The sequence below is a fragment of the Ambystoma mexicanum genome, chromosome 7p (genome assembly GCF_040938575.1).
Source record: "Ambystoma mexicanum isolate Mex_15411 chromosome 7p, UKY_AmexF1_1, whole genome shotgun sequence".
NCBI classification, from domain to species: Eukaryota; Metazoa; Chordata; class Amphibia; order Caudata; family Ambystomatidae; genus Ambystoma; species Ambystoma mexicanum.
Window position 1 is genome coordinate 89710271 of NC_090939.1, and position 19366 is coordinate 89729636.

Below are 19366 nucleotides of genomic sequence, written 5' to 3' on the forward strand. Positions count from 1 at the left end.
TTGTTAAGGTCCATAATTCTTTAGGAAAGTTCAGCAGAGGTTTGGACAGATTCAGATGATTCCTGGGAAAACATATGTACAAAATCACTTCAAAGGCTACAGGAAGAAGCAGAAAGATTGGGGGAAAGGTTTAGCCTGAAGCGAGGCTGGATGGTGGGGTCAGCAATAGAAAATGGAGTCTTGTGCATCTATGAATGCTATCCAAATAGGACAGCACATGAAACTGAACAGTGAGATATCTCAGTAGGTTAATGCACCTACTGCATGGATCTATGTGTAACCTGTAGGTCCCAAGTTTGAATCCAGGTAAGAATGACTCAGTCTTTTATCCTAAGTAAAGATAAGTACATTTGAAGTGGACAGTTGCAAGATTGCGTTTCAGACCAGCATGTAAGGCATGGCTGGGAATGCCAGGGTTTGCTTTTCATCACAAGGACGTCAATACACTGGGTCCTGCTGAGGTTCATAATACTACAGTATAGGTAATTCATAACAGGCATGGACCTCTGGAAATCCTACAGAGCTGCGGACGAGTCTGTCATGGGTTGGTTGTGCATACATTTTCACCCTGCCGAGTTTTGTTCCAAGAGAACCACTTAGGTAAATGATTAAATAGTAGGGAAAGTGCCTGGCTTTAGGTCTATAACCTCGGAGAGGACAGTAGGGCTGCGGTGGATTCAGTCACATGTCATCCCTTCATGGTGCAGACCTTCATCCCTCTGACGTTGCCCAAATGAATGCCATTTAGTTGGGTAGCATTGCAATGTTATCATCTCTGCGTCTGGAGGAAAAGGTGCACAGCATCTGTGCAACAAGGAGCTGATTCCTCAGAACATTGCTGCAAGTTATGAGATGGGCAAGGTTCGCCGTCGCGCATGCGCAAAATAAAGAGGCAGCCCGTAGCGCAGCAGTGTGCGCCGGGCCCGTAACGAGCAGACCTGTCCGCGTCTTTGTCCATGTACGGGGGTTGAAGGTATGCTGGGGGGGGGGGTGCTCACTGCACCACTGGGTCATCTGACACTTGCGTGCATTTCGCTTTAATGGAACAGCCGTGGTGTGATCCGCTGCTGTCCCCTTGCACTATCATCCCTCAAACAGGGAGAGCAATGCTTTTTTTCTTTATTTACACATTTCACAATGGCAGAGCCATGAAGGGCAATCATGGTGAAATGTGCTCCCCGGACGCATGTCAGACATCAGTGTTGGGAGCGTGCTTCTACACTAATATATCCAGGTGGGCTGGCCAGCTCATCATTTGCAATTCAGCACAGCCCCATGGACGGCCACCTTTCTGAATAATAGGAATTTCTCAAAGTAATCCAAATAAAAAAGTACATGATTACTTGATTACTTTTGGTGCATCTGACTCTGTGGAGCTCATGTTGCTCCAAAACATTATTTGATGGGCGGCACCTGGCACGTATGCACTGAGGCGTGGCCAGGACCCTGCTGTCAAATTTCTGTCATTTGCACAGCGGAGTGCAAATGTGCATGGTAAAAGGCAGCATGCACGCGTGTGTACCACCTTTTGCCCTGCACATTTTCACTCAGCCGTGCAAACCAGTAAAAGTTGCCCGACATCCTCTGACAAACTGGCCTACTGCCTGCTCCAAAGGCAATACAGACTCTCTGTCCTGTCCAAGAAGAGAGTCCACATCCAAGCCGGTGTCTCTGCGGCCTCTAACAACACAGCGGAACTCTTGGAAATCTGCAAGGAGCTGGCCAATCCTTCTGCAGTCTTTACTTCTCCTGTTTCCTCCCAGTCCCTCTGTACGGCTCCGGCTTCTCACTTCACCACTAAACCCAGGACATCCTGTCCTCTCTCTTTCTCCTCTACCTCTCCCTCCACCTCTCCCGGCTGTCATCCAAACACGGTGCTCCCCTGCTCCTCCAGAACCATCAAGGACCACATTGACACCTCGCTCGACCCTTGGCTGATTCCTGCAACCTAGTCCTGCAATCACTCTTTTGCCACTGGACCCTTTCCCTCTCTCCTCAAGCACTCCCTTGTGCACCCCCTCCTTAAATGCCTTCTGCCAACCATACCTGTCCGGCAAACTATCGCTCGATCTCTATCACTCCATTCCTGGGCAAGCTCCTAGAAAGCTGGCCAGCGCCCATCTAATTCTCCACACTGAATCTGTTGGTTGATTCTGAGACAATCAGTCTGGCTTCAGAGCAGCCAGAGGCACAGGAACTGCTCTCCTGAACACCCGTGAAGATCTGCTCTCTAATCTTGATTCCAGCCTTACTTCTGTCTTCATCCTCCTTGACCTTTCCTTTGCTTTTGACACAGTCAATCACGCCATCCTGATCAATCGACTCCGCGAGAACCTGGGCATCGTGGATCAGGCCCTGGCCCTGAAGTGGTTGACCTCCTTCCTCCAGGACCAACCCTCCCAGGTCCAACTTGGGTCCTTTCTCTCCATAACCTCTCTCTCCACATGCAGTGTTGCCTAGGGCTCTAGCCTCTCACCCTGGCTCCATGTCTATGTGGCCCCTTTGGCCCACCTGATCTCTACCTTCTCCTCTAACTTTCAGTGTTATGCGGATGACACTGAGCTCTCTTTCAGGCTCCCCTCAGCCTCCTCTCCTCTCTCGATGATTCCTGATTATCTATCCACGATTCAGGATTGGTGCACCTCCAACAATCTCTGCCTCAACGCCAGTAAGACAGAGATCCTTTTCATTGGGACTCCTGCTCCCGCTTTGCCCCTCTCTCTCTCTCTGGCCTCCTTCCTGTCTCAGAAGACCACAACAAATCCTAAACTCCATATACCTTTAGAGACTTTAATGATTGCAAAAGACCATCAGTAGTTTATTACTGTGGCCATTAGCACCCGAGTTACCAAATCGGTAACCATAGGTGCTCAAAAAACCAATTACGTTTGTTCAATGGGATGCCGAGCGCATCCCGTTGAATGAAGGAAAATCCTTTCCCAAGATGGCCACCATGCGGAGCCCCTTTTCCCTTTCCATGGCAGCCAACTGAAGCGCTCAGTATGGCTGGGAGCAGCTGTGGGTGGCGGCCAGTGCCGCCAAACGGTAAGTGGAGGGAGAGGGGGTTTGGGGTATATATATATATACATATATATATATATTTTTTTTTTTAAATGGTGGCCCGCAGCAGAGAGGCAGCCTACAGGTTCTATAGAATGTGGGCTGAGATCAGAGATTTCAGCCCGCGTTCTGCAGAATGTGATTGGCTGCGCCCCCCCACCCCGGGTGCTGATGTAAATAAAAGTTCCAATTAATACAGGCATCAATGTATGATATGTATGTTAATTACCTCTAATGGAGGTTCATTATATCACCGTTGTCACATACCGTTTGCCTATACTATACCTATATGCAAAAATGATATTACTCCTTCACACTTAGTTGCTGCCCCTACTTTCCTCTTTTCCCTTCCTTATAATTACACATTTAAAAATGCTTTAGGTGGGTGTACCGAACCCCAAGTGGGTGCTAAACAAATGGCAAGCAAGCATAACCGAGTGAAAGAATCCTCTACATCGTCAACAGCAGACTAAGGGTTATCCAGATTCAGTATCTTTCGTACCCCTGAGGAAGGCTCCCTCAATCGAAACATGTACACAGTCATAAATGGCCCTCTAATAGATATCCTTAACTTTTATTTTTATTGAAAAACGATGAAAGAAGAAGTTGCATTTTTTTTCTTTGAATTGACAAATGGATTTTTTAAACACTTTTTGGAAATGCGACATTAGATTTGCAACTTGATATTTTGAATTATATTTTGCTTTACCATCGGGATAATACTGAGTCCATGGCAGCAGTTATTTTTACAGGTTTTTGATGTTGAGGATTTTATATAACCTGATTTTCTCCCTATCCCTATTTTGATTTTATTAATTTATTGGGGGGTTATTTATATTATTGTATTTTCTAATAATATAGTGAATTTCACCACGCTTGGGGTAAAACCAATAAGACAGCTGCTTTATAGAGGATGTGGGCATTTTTGCCTTTGCCTTGTTTGACCAGATGTTAATAGGCCTTTTCACTATTTTGTTATTTGTTTTGCTTCCTTTGACTATTGTATTTTCTAATTCTGTGGTCATTATCACCATGCTTGTGATGAAACCAATGAAAGAGGTGGGGTGCGCGCGAGCTGAGGAATGACGTGCATTCTTATTATCCGCAGCTCATGCAGTGGAGGCAGTTTGAGGAAGAGCACAACCAGAGCATTGGGCAGATGGCCAAATTCTTCAACAGTCCCAGCAAGAGCTTCCGGTCCATGTACAGCGAGGAGCAGATCTACCACCTACTGGGAGAGAACAACTCCATGAAGCGGCTACTGACTGAGGTAATATGGCCTCAATGTGGAGGGTGGTCAGGCCGGCGATCTGTTCTGTATGTTGACTCAGGTGGCCCAGGCAAGACTTGATAGCTCTCTTGGATGCTTCAAATGTTGCACTTTGGGGGGTACCTTAAGCCTGTAGCAAACAACAGCCCTTCAATCTCAATCCTCTTCAAGATGTTAGCGGAACCACGTGGGCCACGATTCCGCATGGACATTTTGCCTTACGGCAGATTATACATGGATTGTAGCTTATCTCTGGCCATCTTTCATTCTACTATAATATACAGTGCCCACAGAGATGACTTAAATTACCAATAGGGGTATTTAGAAAGAGGCGTCTGGCTGGCCCGATCTATGCATACTTGCGGTAGTAGAATGCTGGTGGGAAGAAAGCTGGTGGCGGTATACCCACATTCTTTTTTTTATGGGGGAAAGATGGGAATGCCACCAAAGGCAATTTTACTGCTAGCTTTCTGCTGCCGACATATTTTCTTAGTCCGGCACGGCCAACAGAGACACCAACCTGTCTGAATACCGGCCAATTTCCTCCCCAGTGGATCTGCCCGCCTCGGAGATGAAGAGGATACTCTTTTATTTGTCCACACTGTGTGGATCTTTAAGCTGCTGTGTGTACTGGGGATGGTCAGGGGTGATGTGAGATAGACACAATATATCAAACATGATGTCAGGTGTATAGGAACTCTTTGTGTGGACAATTGGACTCACTATATTTAGTTTACTTCTCAGCTCTTTTAACCCGCCTTGGTGTGTTGTCCTCAGGATCTTTTTAATATTTCTATTTTTTGCAGAAAGATGCAGTGATCGAAAGCCTGCAAGAGCAGGTGAACAGTGCCAAGGAGAAGCTCTATAGGCTGATGTCAGCAGAATGTGGAGACCACCTTCTGGACGGGACTTCTTCTGTTGCATTCCCAACTTTAGTTCACGGGAAAGAGGCCGGAGCTGAAGATCCTGTTTGCATGCTGGCCTCTGCCGAATCATGGACAGAGCAGTCAACTGCTGAGGACCATAGCCCAGTGGGTCCTGATTTTACCATTCACACCACTGGCTGGCCTTCTGCATCTAGTCATCATCAGGATAGCAGTAGCAACGACTATAAAGACACGCTGGATGCTGGGAGTCCAACGCGGAGGAATGCAAAGGCCGAGGCCATGCACGCTAGCCCTGTGGCTCAGGATGGATCTCCTAACACAAAGGACGATCAAGAGGAATTGACTCATTCAAGTGATGGTAGCTCCGGCTTTGAAGACCACCCAACATGCCACCCAAATCCAACTTTGTTGAGACCAGGACTGGTCAAGCCCAGTGAACAGACGTCACCAAGAGTGAACTACGTGAGCAGCGAGAAGCTGCAGGAAATTCTGAAAGAGCTCAGCATAGACACTGTGGGGGTCCGAGGATTCAGGTCGCCCGAGAAGCCACGGCGAGCTAGCCAAAGCATGCAACATGAGACCACCTTGAGGTCCCCAGAGCACTTCAGGAATGTCTGCCTGAGCCTGTCACCTTATATGATGAGAAGAAGGAGAGGCCAGACCTTTCCCTCCAAGGCTCTTTCCCCATCCTCTTACCACCTGGGGCCCCTGCCCCCACACATTCTGTGCATGATGAGGAAGAGGTCAAGCCGGGCTTGCAACGGGTTTAAGCCGCAAATTGAAGAACATTCCGATCCAGCACTGCACATGAACAAAGATCATGATGGAGAGGTCCATCCTCACGGCCAGTCACGGCTGGCAGCCTTCAAAAGAGACCTCAGTTTGCAGGCGGAGGAGGAGAGCAGTCCCCCTGAAAATCTAGGAGGTGCCAAGCCATTCACACCAATAAATGGTCATCACTTCCTTAAAAGGAGGAGGAGTCGTCCTGCTGAGCACTTTGTGAATGGCCCTCAGAATGGGAAACGGCATGAGCGGGGGAATGGTGGGACTGGGGATGATCCCAGAAAGCCTTACCCCCAGCATTCCATGGACTCAGACTCCAGCAGCTCAGAGGAGTATTATTGCTGCTGCCACAGGCCCTTTTGTGAAATGTGTTTTCAGAACTCCTACGATTCCAGCGACAGCGGTACATCCGACGCAGACCGCGACACATTTGGGGACGCGGAACAATGGGCAAAAATGAGTGCCGGCACGCAGCCTGTGGTTAATTTTAAGGAGGACTTAAGGCCCACATTTGTGTGAGTAGAGTAGACCAGAGATGCTGAAGCTGCATAGAAGGCTTTTATCTTTGCAAAGGACATTTAGGTAGGTTTGCAATCTGAGAACAACAAATGTTAGTTTGGTCCTAACCAAATGCAATTCTTCATCAGTGGTATATACCAAGAAATACCCACCTCATCTACTATTTAAACAGATACTCTTCAGTTCCCATACCAAGGACCTTATGCTGTTCTTCCACACTGGCACTTCAGCAGTGCCACCTTCATTCTAACAGTGTACCCATGGAAGATGGTGTGAGCCACATGGAGACATGCAACAGCTAAGTGCTGTTGCCTCACAACAGTAAAAACTATGATGCTACCATTGAACAACATAATATACTTTATATTGGTGTATAGGTGTGTGTGGGACTGGGACCACCTTTCCTGGATTACAAATCTGTAAGCATCAGAGATAAAGGGGTGGTCCTTGGTTATTTCTTAGAAGTTCCTTACACCCAACAGTGTACATCTCAGCGGTGCCTCCACTGTAGCACCCTGTTGTAGGCCTCGCCCACTCCGTCATGTGCTTCTCTTGTAAACTTTTTCCTAGTGAATGGATTCATTTACAACATAAGGGGAACGGGTCCCCTACATTAACCCCACAACCAAAGGATTAGGGAGCAAATATCAATACACATGTTTCCAGGCAACCGGGCAAAAAGGGAAGGTAGAAATGAGGGAAAGTAGATATGCCAGGCATGTCATACAACAATCTAGCTCTTTCTCTCTCTCTCTCTCTCTCTCTCTTTCGCTCTTTCTCTCTCTCTATCACTCTCTCTGTGTCTCTGTAGTCTGTAGACTCCATATTTCCATCTGTCTGTCTCTCTCTCTCTGGATGAAAGGCCCATTATAAGGTGTGATGTCTGTTATCTCTCGCTCCCAGAGGCGTTGCTAAGGGGGCCTGAGGGGCCTATAGCCCTTGTTCTTTCGGTTGAAGCCCCGGATAGAATCTCAGGGACTACACCCAAAAGGCTAGCTAGCTCTGAATCCCGGCAGCCCTGACAGTGTAGCCCCAGATCTTTTCCAGACCGAGCAACGACCCCGCCTGCCCCCCCTGTCGGTGTGGGCTGGCTCTCTATCTTCCTCTACCCCGTCCATTGCTAGGTTGGTCTTGAATGCTCTATACTCTCTGTCGCTCTCCCTCCCTGTGTCCCCAGCTCTTTCTCTCTCGCTTTGTCTCTCTCTCTCTCTCTCTCCTCCTCAGCACTCAATGGCCTTTAGAGAAAACCACTTACGTCACTGGGGTAACACGGTCTAAATGGCGGCATGTCATGGCCTTAAAAAAGAGCTTAAACATGAACATCAACTCCTTCTTGCGTTCCATTCCCCAACTTTCATGGATCACAGGTAGATGTCCCCTCAGCTCTAGACATGTGCCGCTTACTAGGGCCCAATTTCCCGGAAAGCGTGTGGGCTCCTGAAATCATATGCAACTCACTAATGTTTCTGAGCGGCATAAGCAGCTTAACGCCTATTTACCATTCAGGCTGAGGTTTAGGGGGTATCACAGATCTATGTCTGGGGAGGCCTCACATTTTCAAAGTAAACCTATTTAGCAACTGGTTCTTCCAGGATATTGATATTGATATTTTATTTCTATCACGCTCGTACACGAGTGTTTCAGAGCGCGACAAGGCAAGGGAGGGGAACAGGAGAGAACAAAACAGCGATCTTACTAGGCCCAGTGACATTGAGAATGCGCAAGTGCGAGGGGGAGGGGAAACGTGCATGGAAGGGGGAGAAGTGGAAAGTGTGAAGCAGAGGAGAAACAGATAAATAACAAGACCTTTTGTGTAGCAACCTACAGACACGGTTTGGTATGGTATAAGGACAGTTATATTTGATATAAATTTAATTATTTCAAGCATGCCAAGGAAATGCACCTCGATTTGCTTGTTCAATAAAGGAACATTTTAATGAAAATAAGGCACCGTTTCAGGAGTTGATGAAAACCGTTCAAATGTTCTCCAGACCGCCGTTCACCTGCACGTTACTATCAGGAAGCGTTAGCTTCACTACCAGAGAACTTGACCCCTCTGATGCTGTTGTAAGGTGTTAATACTTGTCCTTCAATCGACGTCTGACCCTGTGAGTCAGTCAGTAGAAGGATAGCATATCCTTCTCTGAAGTCAGAGCCTTCTCACTTGAATTGTTTTGCCAAGGGTTACCTTTTTGCCTAAACACTCAAGCAATTGGGTGATCCTGCTGTTCGATGTTATGTCTGTTCTGAGAGTCAGAACCTTCTCCTATGATACAGTTGTGAAGTGTTACATGCTTCTCTGCTGCTAGATCGTTCCCCCTCTGTCATTGCTGTATGGTGTTGCATAGTTCTTTCTTGTCAGAGCATGTACCCTGTGCTACTGTTGTAAAGTGTTACATGCGTCTCTGCAGTCAGTGCCTTATCCCTGTGATACTGATGTAGGAGGTACATATTTCTCTACTATCAGACAGAAGATACATTGTGTGGCACTGTTGTGAAGTGTTAGACAAATCTCTGTAGTCAGAGCTTTTACCCTTTGCTCCTGCTGTAAGGTGTTACATAGTTCTCTGCTGTCAAAGCATATATTTCCTGTGGTACTGTTGTAAGGTGGTGCATAGTTCTCTACTGTCAGAGAATACATCCTGTGGTAGAGTTGTGAAGTGTTACACACTTCTCTGTAGTCAGAGCTTTCACCCTCCGACACTGCTGTAAGGTGGCACATAATTCACCACTGTTAGAGCATGTATCCTGTGGTACTGTTGTAAGGTGGTACATAGTTCTCTACTGCCAGAACATGCATCCCGTGGCACTGTTGTGAAGTGTTACACACCTCTCTGTAGTCAGAGACTTCACCCTCTGATACTGCTGTAAGATATTCCATAGTTCTATACTGTCAGAGCATGTATCCTGTGGTACTGTTGTAAGGTGGTGCATAGTTCTCTACTGTCAGAACATGCATCCTTTGGTACAGTTGTGATGTATTACACACTTTCCTGTATTCAGAGATTTCACCCTCTGACGCTGCTGTAAGGTGGCACATAGTTCTTTACTGTCAAAGCATGTATCCTGTGGCACTGTTGTATGGTGTTAAATAGTCCTCTACTGTTAGAGCATGTGTCCTGTGGTACATTTGTAATGTATTACATGCTTCTTTGGCAGCTGTGCTCCTCTACATTTTTTAATTATGTTTTACTGTTCCTACACTTTTATTTTTTACAAGAAACCGCTCCGGAATGGTTTCGTTTTAAAATAAAAGTGCCGGAAGAAGTTGAAACTTGCTCTTTCAATGCACTGCACTGAACGTTCCCTTAAACAGCAGGTGCGTGTGTTTGTATTATGCATGGGAGGGGGTGTAGCAGTGGTGTTTGTGGGGAGCAGGGGCAAAGCAGTAGGGAACATAGTTCCACTACTTCTTTTCGTACACTGTCTACAGTCAGTGCTTGCACCCTGTAATATTGCTATCGGGGGTTACATATTTCTCTACTGTCTGAACATGGATCCTGTGGTACTGTTGTAAAGTGTTACACACTCCTCTCTTGTCAGAGCGTGCACCCTCTGGTACTGCTGTAAGGAAGTACATATTTCTCTACTGTCTGAACATGTATCCTGTGGTACTGTTGTGAAGTGTTACACACTTCTCTGTAGTCAGAGCTTTCACCCTCTGGTACTGCTGTAAGGTGTTACATATGTCTATACAGTCTGAACATGTATCCTGTGGTATTGTTGTAAAGTGTTACACATTTCTCTGTAATTAGAGCTTTCACTCTCTGTTACTGCTCTAAAGAGGTACATATGTCTCTATGTCTGAAAATGTATCCTGTGTTACTGTTGTAAATTGTTACACACCTCTCTGTAGTCAGAGCCTTCTCCATGTGATACTGCGTGACACATTTCTCTATTGTCAGAACATAAATCCTATCATACTATTGTAAGGTGTTACATGATTCCCTGCAGTCAAGTACTTCACCCTGTGATACTGTTGTAAATTGTTACACACTTCTCTGTGGTCGGAGCTTTCACCCTCTGGTGGTGCTGTAAAGAGGTGCATATTTCTCTACTGTCTAAACATGTATCTGGTAGTACTGTTATAAAGTGTTACACACCTCTCTGTAGACAGAGCGTTCACCCTCTGTTACTGCTGCAAGGAGGTACATATGTCGGTACTGGCTGAACATGTATCCCGTGGTTCTGTTGTAAAGTGTTACACACTCCTCTGTAGTCATAGTTTTCACCCTCCGTTTCTGCTTTAAGGAGGTACATATGTCTCTATGTCTGAACATGTATCCCGTGGTGCTGGTGTAAAGTGTTACACACTTCTCTGTAGTCATAGTTTTCACCCTCTGTTTCTGCTGTAAGAAGGTACACATTTCTCTACTGTCTGAACATGTATCCCGTGGTTCTGTTGTAAAGTGTTACACACTTCTCTGTAGTCATAGTTTTCACCCTCTGTTTCTGCTGTAAGAAGGTACACATTTCTCTATGTCTGAACATGTATCCTGTGGTGCTGTTGTAAAGTGTTACACACTTCTCTGTAGTCATAGTTTTCACCCTCTGTTTCTGCTGTAAGAAGATACACATTTCTCTACTGTCTGAACATGTATCCTGTGATGCTGTTCTAAAGTGTTACACATTTCTCTGTAGTCAGAGCTTTCACTCTCTGTTACTGCTGTAAAGAGTTACATATGTCTCTATGTCTGAACATGTATCCTGTGGTGCTGTTGTTAAGTGTTACACACTTCTTTGCAGTCAGAAGATAAATCCTGTCATACGGTTGTAAGGTGTTACGTGATTCCCTGCAGTCGGGTACTTCACCCTGTGATGCTGTCGTAAGGTGTTACACATTTCTGCATTGTCACAACATGTATCCGTTGGTACTGTTTTACAATATATGCTGCAATCACAGCCTTCAGTGTGTGATACTGTGCTAAGGTGGGATAGCTTTCGCTTGTGCTGCTCTTGTAATTAAAGTAGTTCACGTTTCTCCTCAGTCAGAACACATTGGTTGTGAAATTTATTACATTTATTTCTGCGGTCAGAACATTAGCCTGTGATATTTTTGCCAGCATAGAAGGTCTTTCCTGCACAACCTTTGTGGCGCAGATCTTTATCGCGATCCATCTGCATCGTCGGTCTTCACCATAACGCAAAGACGGCATGGAAAAGCTGGGGCTCAGGAGGCAGGTGCGAAATTTGTGGGGCGTAGGCAAATAGGTGGTGGGCCGGTGATAATGCATGACCCGGAAGGAAGCAGACCAGGAGGAAGCCATTGGGTGCTGAGATGTTAATGTGCGGTGAACGATTGGGACAGAGGTGGGTTGATCTCCCATTCATGGGAGCATGAGGCACGCATTGGGGGGAGAAAGTGCCTGTCCGCCATTTGAGGAAGCTGGTCGGGTTAGGGCAGAAGGTGGGCAGTGAGGGAGAGAGCTCTGAGGCATTTACTGTGCAGGAAAGATGTGCAGAGTAAATACCACCGTAGCAAAGAAATGGAACCACAAGCAATGCTACGTCTTCGAAACGTGCAATCTGTGATGCCGATTCAAGGTCTTACTTTGTTCCCTGCAGTGAGAAGCCACCTGCATCAGTGATACTGTGTTTTATAGCATCACCTCTCACCCGATAGTCGACACCTGCACCCTATGATTCTGCTTTATCTACTCTACTATCAAAAGCTGCCCCCCTGCTGCCGGTACAAGTTGTTCCATGTTTCCCTCTAGTGAGTACATGTACCCTGTGATGCTGTGTCTACCTCTTAACTCTTTCTCTTGAGTCAGTGCCTTCCCTCTGGGATTTTGTCGCACGGCGTTGCTCATTCCCTACAGTCAAACCATGCCCTGCGATTTATTTCCAGGATGTATATTTGCCTACAATCATGACCTCAAGCAAGCTACCTTACTGTTCGGTGTTAAAAGGTGTTCCTACACAAGGAAGTTGCCTTCCTTGTTCCATTCCCCTTTTCAGGGGTTCATGCATCTCTTCTGGTGTAAGTTGCCCACAGGCCTCAGCCGAGAACAGTAGGTGCTCTGTGGAGCCTGGAGAAAGAGTAAATGATACGCACAAGGGCAGTCCGTCAGAGAGAAACGCCACAAAAGACTCATGGACACAGCATTCTGGCTACAGTGCTGCTTTTACCAACATCTATTTCATTGTTGTTGCATCTCCCAACAGTTCCACAGCAGCTGTCTCTCCGTCAACGCAATTTTCAACAAATTTAGGGTGACCTTGTCGTTGCCTTTACTTTACTGAGGACTTGATAGCTGAATTTCATCAAAGAGAAGCAAGACAAAGGAAAAGCATTAATATTAAGGTGAACATGACAAATGCTTCTTTACATTTAGAGCAGGGGTCTGCAACCTTTGGCTTTCCAGATGTTTGAGACTACAACTACCTTCAACCATAGCCACTGTAGCCAATGATGAGGGATCATGGGAGTCATAGTCCAACACATGTGGAGATCCACAGGTAAACCCCTGATTTACAGAGAGCAAGCATGGGTTAGTGGCCCTGAATGATACCGAGTTGGGCAGTGCACAGCGGCAATGAGGCAAACCCAAGCCTCTACCGATGAAGCGGGTGGCACTTGCACTAATTCTGAAAATTCTCTACATTATGTATTCTAAAAAAACATTCATTTGGGTGCATTGATCACAAAAGATCCTTTTTCTAGGTGACACGCCTTGTGCTCACAACCACACCAGCAAAGCTGGAAATGGTGTACACGACAGACCATAATGTATGCACACACAGAAGATACACATGAGTTTCCTCGCTCTTGTGAAGTAAATTCAACATTTTTCTAAAGAACTGGGTAATTATTAGGCTAGTTCCATCCCTTGCTAGTGCTAACAGCAGGCAAAGGTTGAAACTTTTAAGAAACAGAAAATAAAATGTGTTTAACTTCAAATTCCATGATCTCTTGGTAGAAATCCAGCTGTAGTCCCCTAGTATAGAAATACAAGAGTGGGAGCGCACTGCAGGTGCTGCCTTTACACCCCCATGGTTGCTGCTGCCTGAGGCTGTCAGTTACATTGTTTTCCATTTGTATGTCATTATTTTGTGTTTTTAATGTTAATGATACATGCTGAAAATGGCCAAGTTGTTTTATAACTTTCTAAGACAAATATTTCTTAGTGTTATATAAGATGGCACGCCCGTGCCAAGGACAGCACTCCTGAATTCCCGAACTCAAGATCATGCAGATGGCAGGAGTTAAGCTCAACAATTCATTTTATTTCCTAAAAGGCATTGTAAAAGCACGCCTGGTGATGACATATTTCGTACCCAACAAGGTGCTTGTTCTCATACAATTGATACATTGACCAGGTGACCTAAATATGCTAGGTCCCATGTAACATGTGTATAGTCCTTTTTCTTCTTTTACCATTGTTGAGAGCATAGCAAGGGGATTCTTGTGTGCTTTTGCAGCAGCCATATTGGAATTGCAGTTTTGTAACAAGAAGACTGCATCTTAGAATAGAAATCAATGGATTACCAAGTATCCCCACAGAGCATTATTTATATTCCCCAGGAAATGTATTCAGAATATTATCATGCATCTGCTTTCTGTACATGAATAATTCAGACATATGTGCAAACCAACTCATAGATGTTTAACTAAAACCACATTTTATTGCCGTGTTTTCGACATCATCTTGCATAGTGGTAGTTAAATGTAATTAACGTCTCCTTTCTGGTGCCTATCTGTTACAGACATCAAAAATGTCTTAAGGTACTGGCATAGTGCATATCATATTTAACAAATGAACCCATAGATGTTTAACTGAGATCAAGTTCTTTTAGCGCATTGATGAAGTCATATTAGAGTGCTTGCATAGTACAGAAAAGTGTAAACCATGTCTCATTGCTGGCCCCTGACGGTTAGAATATTGTTAAAAATGTCTTAAAGTGCCTGCATAGTATGAATAATAATGTATAATAAAACTATAGATTGTGATGCCCTTGTGAAGGTCTCACAACTATAATTATTCCTCAGGACAATTGTAAACCCAGTCAAGTACATCCTTGTAGGTGTAATTGCAGTATGGTTGCAATCTCATAATGTGGTGGTAGCTACGCATATTATATAGCCTTATAGACTGAAGGAGGGGTCTTTATCGTGGGATAATGACCCGCCCCCAAGTTATTGCCTAAGGCGAAGCCATGGGTTACAAGTTGGGGAAGGGTCATTATCTCAAGCGATAATGACCCTCCCCAGGTCTATAAGGCTGTTTGCACATGGTGGTATGGTGGTAGTAGCAATAGATGTTTTGTAGTTCTCTTGCTGAACTAAAAAATGTTTGCTGTAAGAGTGAGCAAAGTAAATAGACAAAATGAGTTAGTAAATTAAATGTGGTTTTATTTTGTAGCATTTATATAACATGGTTGTCTTCAAGTTAAGCATTTTAATTGCAATTTGGTTTTACTGGAACATGAGCATACATAAGGTGTCATGTAGAATGTTTTTATCTTTGTATTTCATGTGTTAATTGGTATGTTGCAGTGTAGTAAAAAAAGATCCTCTGAGAGCATAGTGTCTTGTTGAAAAAGACTTGTCTGGAAATTGCATTGTTGTTTTCCTGTATTCTTCTGAAAACAGAATGTTCATAACGTAGTCAATATCAGTAGTTATTGACTGCACTCTTAACATTCTGATTGGCTGAGAAGAGGTCAACAACCATCTCCATATGCTAATAAAAAATATATTCAATCCATTAAACATCTTTACATACAAATGTGGCAAAAAATGTTTGAACTACAAAGGGTAAGGTATTTAGACAATAGGGAAACACATCCCAACTGTAAATAAGCAGAATTATCGAAAAATACATCAACTTACCCTATTAACAATAAAACATGAATTTGAAATCCCACCCTTAAGCAGAATATGATCCAATCTCCCTGAATTGTAGGAGTAATCCTCATCATTGCGGGATGTTAATCTAAGTGCCCAATAATGGATAAAGCTCCTCATCCACATTATGACCACTGGGAGTTTTGGTTTCAAAATGCAGAATACATTTAGGGCCTCATTACACGTTGTGCGATAACCATGGCACTATTAGCGCCATGGTTGCCGGCGGTATTTTAACATGTCCGCCTTGGTGGATGGCAGAATTACCGGCCTACTCCAAGGTGAGCGGGGCCGGTAATTCCCCATTCACCAAGGCCCTTCCCCATTCCCATTTTTTCCCCCATAGAGCATAATGGGAATGGGGAAGGTGGTAATTATGGTACCGCAAATTGCGGTACCGTAATTAGCACCGAGGTCCCTTTGCGGCACCCTACTTTAACGGCTGGTTAAACCAGCCGTTAAGGTCGGGTCCCGCAAAGTGAACTCGTAGTAAAGCGGTAAGGGTTTACTGGTACCGGTGCCCTTACCGGTACCGGTAAACCCTTACCACCTACCGTGTAATGAGGCCCTTAGTCTCTAACTCTCTCAATGTGAATTCCCTTTTTCCACCTCAGGCTGATTTGGCAACACTGTGTATGCCAAAGAATCCAAAACCTTGAAAATTCCCTGCATGGATCTCATTGAAATGTTTGGCAATAGGATATGTAAAACCAGCATCCTTTACTGCTCGAATTTGTTAAAGAATGCCAACTTTTAATCTGCAGGTCGTGCTGCCTACATACCACTTTCTGCATTGACATAACAGTACATATAACTCATATTCCATAACACATGATATTCTGGAACCAATGTGTACAGGATGACCCATCATGGGATGTTGGTGTGTGGTACAATTGATGGCATATTTGCAAGCTTTACATTTGTGCACTTGTGAAAGTCCTTTCCTATAACCCTCTACCGCAAATAACCTATATGCTAGACTGCAACATGTTTATCATATTGAAGAAAACTGGATACTAATGTATCTTTTAATGATTGTGACTTGCGATAAGTAATTCTCAGACGGTTAATGAGCATGAATGTCAGATTCTTGTCCGATGCTAAGATATGCCAGTGTCTTTGAAACATGTGACATATTTCTGTGGATTTTGAATTAAATGCCAAAATAAACCTACTTTCTTCTGACTTCTCTTGGATATTATGTAAGTTGTTTGCAGTGATCAATAAACTATCATGATTGAGTGATTGCACCTTGCAGAACGCACGTTCTATGACATTTTTAGGGTATCCCCAACTCTTAAAATTGTGGGCTGTTACTCTGCTTTCTGTATCAAACACTCTGATGTCAGAGCAATTCCTATAAAGTCATATGAATTCTCCATAAGGGATATTTCCCTTAAGCCTGGTGGTATGACTGCTATTAGCATGCAATGGCGAGTTAGAACTAGTTGGTTTTCTATGTAATTCTCCCTGCTTTGCTTTACTTGCACATCCAAAAATGCAACAGCATCCCTACTATGATATTCAGTAAACTCTGCATTTAAGGTGTTGTGATTGAGGATCCTGACACATTTAACCTAGTCTTGCTCTTGCGCACTCCCATTCAAGATGGCAAATAGGTCATCTATGATTGTTAGCCAAATCATCACTTTATCAGTGTAATAAATGTTCTTGCCAGACCATACAATGAACTTCTCCCACCCTTCCATGGTAAGGTTAGCATAAGAAGGGGCATAAGTAGTCCCCATTGCTGTGCCCCTTAATTATCTATAAAATACCTCATTGAACAGGAAAACATTGTTTGTGAGGCCAAAACAGACTATTTCTCTGCTCCTCTCAGTGTGTTTAAGGTAGTTTAGGGATCTAGTGCTAAGAAAATGTTTGCATGCCTCCATTCCTATACTGTGTTCAATTGACATGTACAAGGAAACAACCTCGAAAGTAGCCAACATATATCCTTCCTCCCAAGGAACGTTGTTAATCTATTCCAAAAAATCTTATATGTCTCGTACATAAATAAGAGGGCAAGATCAGAACAAATGGGAGCAAAAACTCATCCACATATTTGGACATGGTTTCAAAAAAGACTCAATGAGAGCAACAATGTTTCTCCCGGGAGGGTTTTGAAGGCTCTTGTAGATATGTCATAGGAAGTATATAGTTTGCATGATCTGGTACTCAAGAAACAGAAGTGTACATTCCTCCTAATGTAATAAGCCCAAGGAAGTCCATTTGTCTATGAGTTCAGGTAAACTAGCCTTTATCGAGTCAAAGGGTTCTTCAGATAATTTTCAATAACAGGTGCAATCTTTTAACTGTCTCCTGGCTTAATCAAGATAACCACATACATTCATTACCCCTATATTTAAACCCTTGTGCAACAATTGTATGACTATGACAGATAATTGCTTTAAATCTTGCAAGATCTGTTGGTCTAAGTGTATTCAAGTCCTTGATAACAATGTCCTCAAAGGCCTCTATACATCCATCACGTTGTAAAGTGGGATTAAATCTCGATTTATGCTTAAATTTACTTTTAAGGGCAACTTGGAATCAATGTCAAAATCAGCTTGGTCTATGTGATCAAGAACATTCACAATTTCTGCTCCTTGGTCAAGATATACTAGATCTATCAGAGTCGTTAAATCATTTATTGTAAGGTTTGTTTTTCCTTCGCTTTGGGCAGATTTGGTGGGTTTACTAGGGTTCATGGCATAGAACTTTTTAAGCCTTATTTCGGGAATGTATTTGTCAAAATCAATGCAGTTCTAGACATAGTCATAGTGGTATGTAGAACAGAAATTCATGATGCCTAATTATAAAATGTTCAGTTGTTCCTCCATAAATTGGTGGTCAGACAGATTCACCACTTGCATTGAATTTAGTTCCATTACTTTTCCCCCCTCTGGTTCCACCAGCGTGTTGTTCTCTCCTGTTGATTGTTGGTTGCCCTTTTGGCCCCTCCATCCTCTCCTGGTTGTCTTTGTGTTGGGATGCCCTCTCCTCTTCCTCTTCCTCTTCTTCTTTTGGAGTCTCTTACCCTCCTCTGTTTTAGGTATGTTATAAGCTAAGTTTATTTCAGATCTCTCCAGTTTGTGTCAGCGATTTATCTCTATCTGTCCTTTTGTATTTGTGAGTGAGGAATTTAGCAGAGCATATTACAAGGCCTGCGGTGGCAGCCCTGTAGGTACGGTTAAGTTGCTGAACTCATGGAAAGAGCACTGTTTAGGCAGTTTATAACTTTAGCGCAGTTCGATGTATCCTCACCAAACTTTGCAAAAAAAGTGTATGGCCACCTCAGATTAATTTTGCACAGTTTTGAGCGGTTTTGTCCCGGGGGGCTAAGGTACAGGGGGGCCCAAAATCCTCATGGACATAATGGAAATAAATGTTTGCTCGCATCTGCAGCCCAAACCACTGGACAGATTTGCACCAGACCTGCGTGAGGAGCAGTGAGTTGGTCCCAAAAGTGTGCTTTGAAAATGTGGTGTAAATCCGTCCAGTATTTTTTGGTTTAATGGCCAAAAAGTAGTTTAAAAAAATGTGTGATATCTGGGTCCGGTGCGCAGACTCATTTCCTGATTCGGAGTCCGCAGACACCTCTGGACCATTCAGGGAGCAGCATGACGTTTGCAGACATCATACGCACCCGCTGATTGGTCACTTAAAAGCATGAGGGAAGTCAAAACTTTTGAAATGGACGCCATGTTGGATTTGCGAACACTGCATGTAGTCCGTGGACACGCAGTAAAAACCTATTAAAAACACACACATTGCACTAGTCAAACTAATGAAACAATCTCTGGGGAGGTGAGGGGTGATGAGGATGGAATGGGATATGGCCAGAAAAATCCAAAATTCTGGTGTTTTTTCATCTCCGATGTCCGCAAACATCTGAGATGTTCGGGGACATCCATGCATATTTCTGCATTACAGGGTCAGTGAAAAGCAATATTTTGGGTGGCTTCTAACTTTGGCGCCACTCAATGAAACTGC

The 19366-nt window shown here is 44.2% G+C and overlaps 1 protein-coding gene across 1 annotated transcript in view; it reads left to right on the plus strand.

Annotated features, from left to right (window-relative positions):
- The window catches only part of GPR156 (G protein-coupled receptor 156), a 432766-nt gene extending 425906 nt beyond the window's left edge, over window positions 1-6860 (plus strand). The window contains exons 9-10 of the mRNA XM_069635847.1: window positions 4169-4330; window positions 5137-6860. Coding sequence (XP_069491948.1) covers window positions 4169-4330; window positions 5137-6519 — 1545 coding nt within the window. The 3' untranslated portion in view covers window positions 6520-6860. The remainder of the gene's footprint in view (window positions 1-4168; window positions 4331-5136) is intronic.
- The last annotated feature ends 12506 nt before the right edge of the window (window positions 6861-19366 follow it).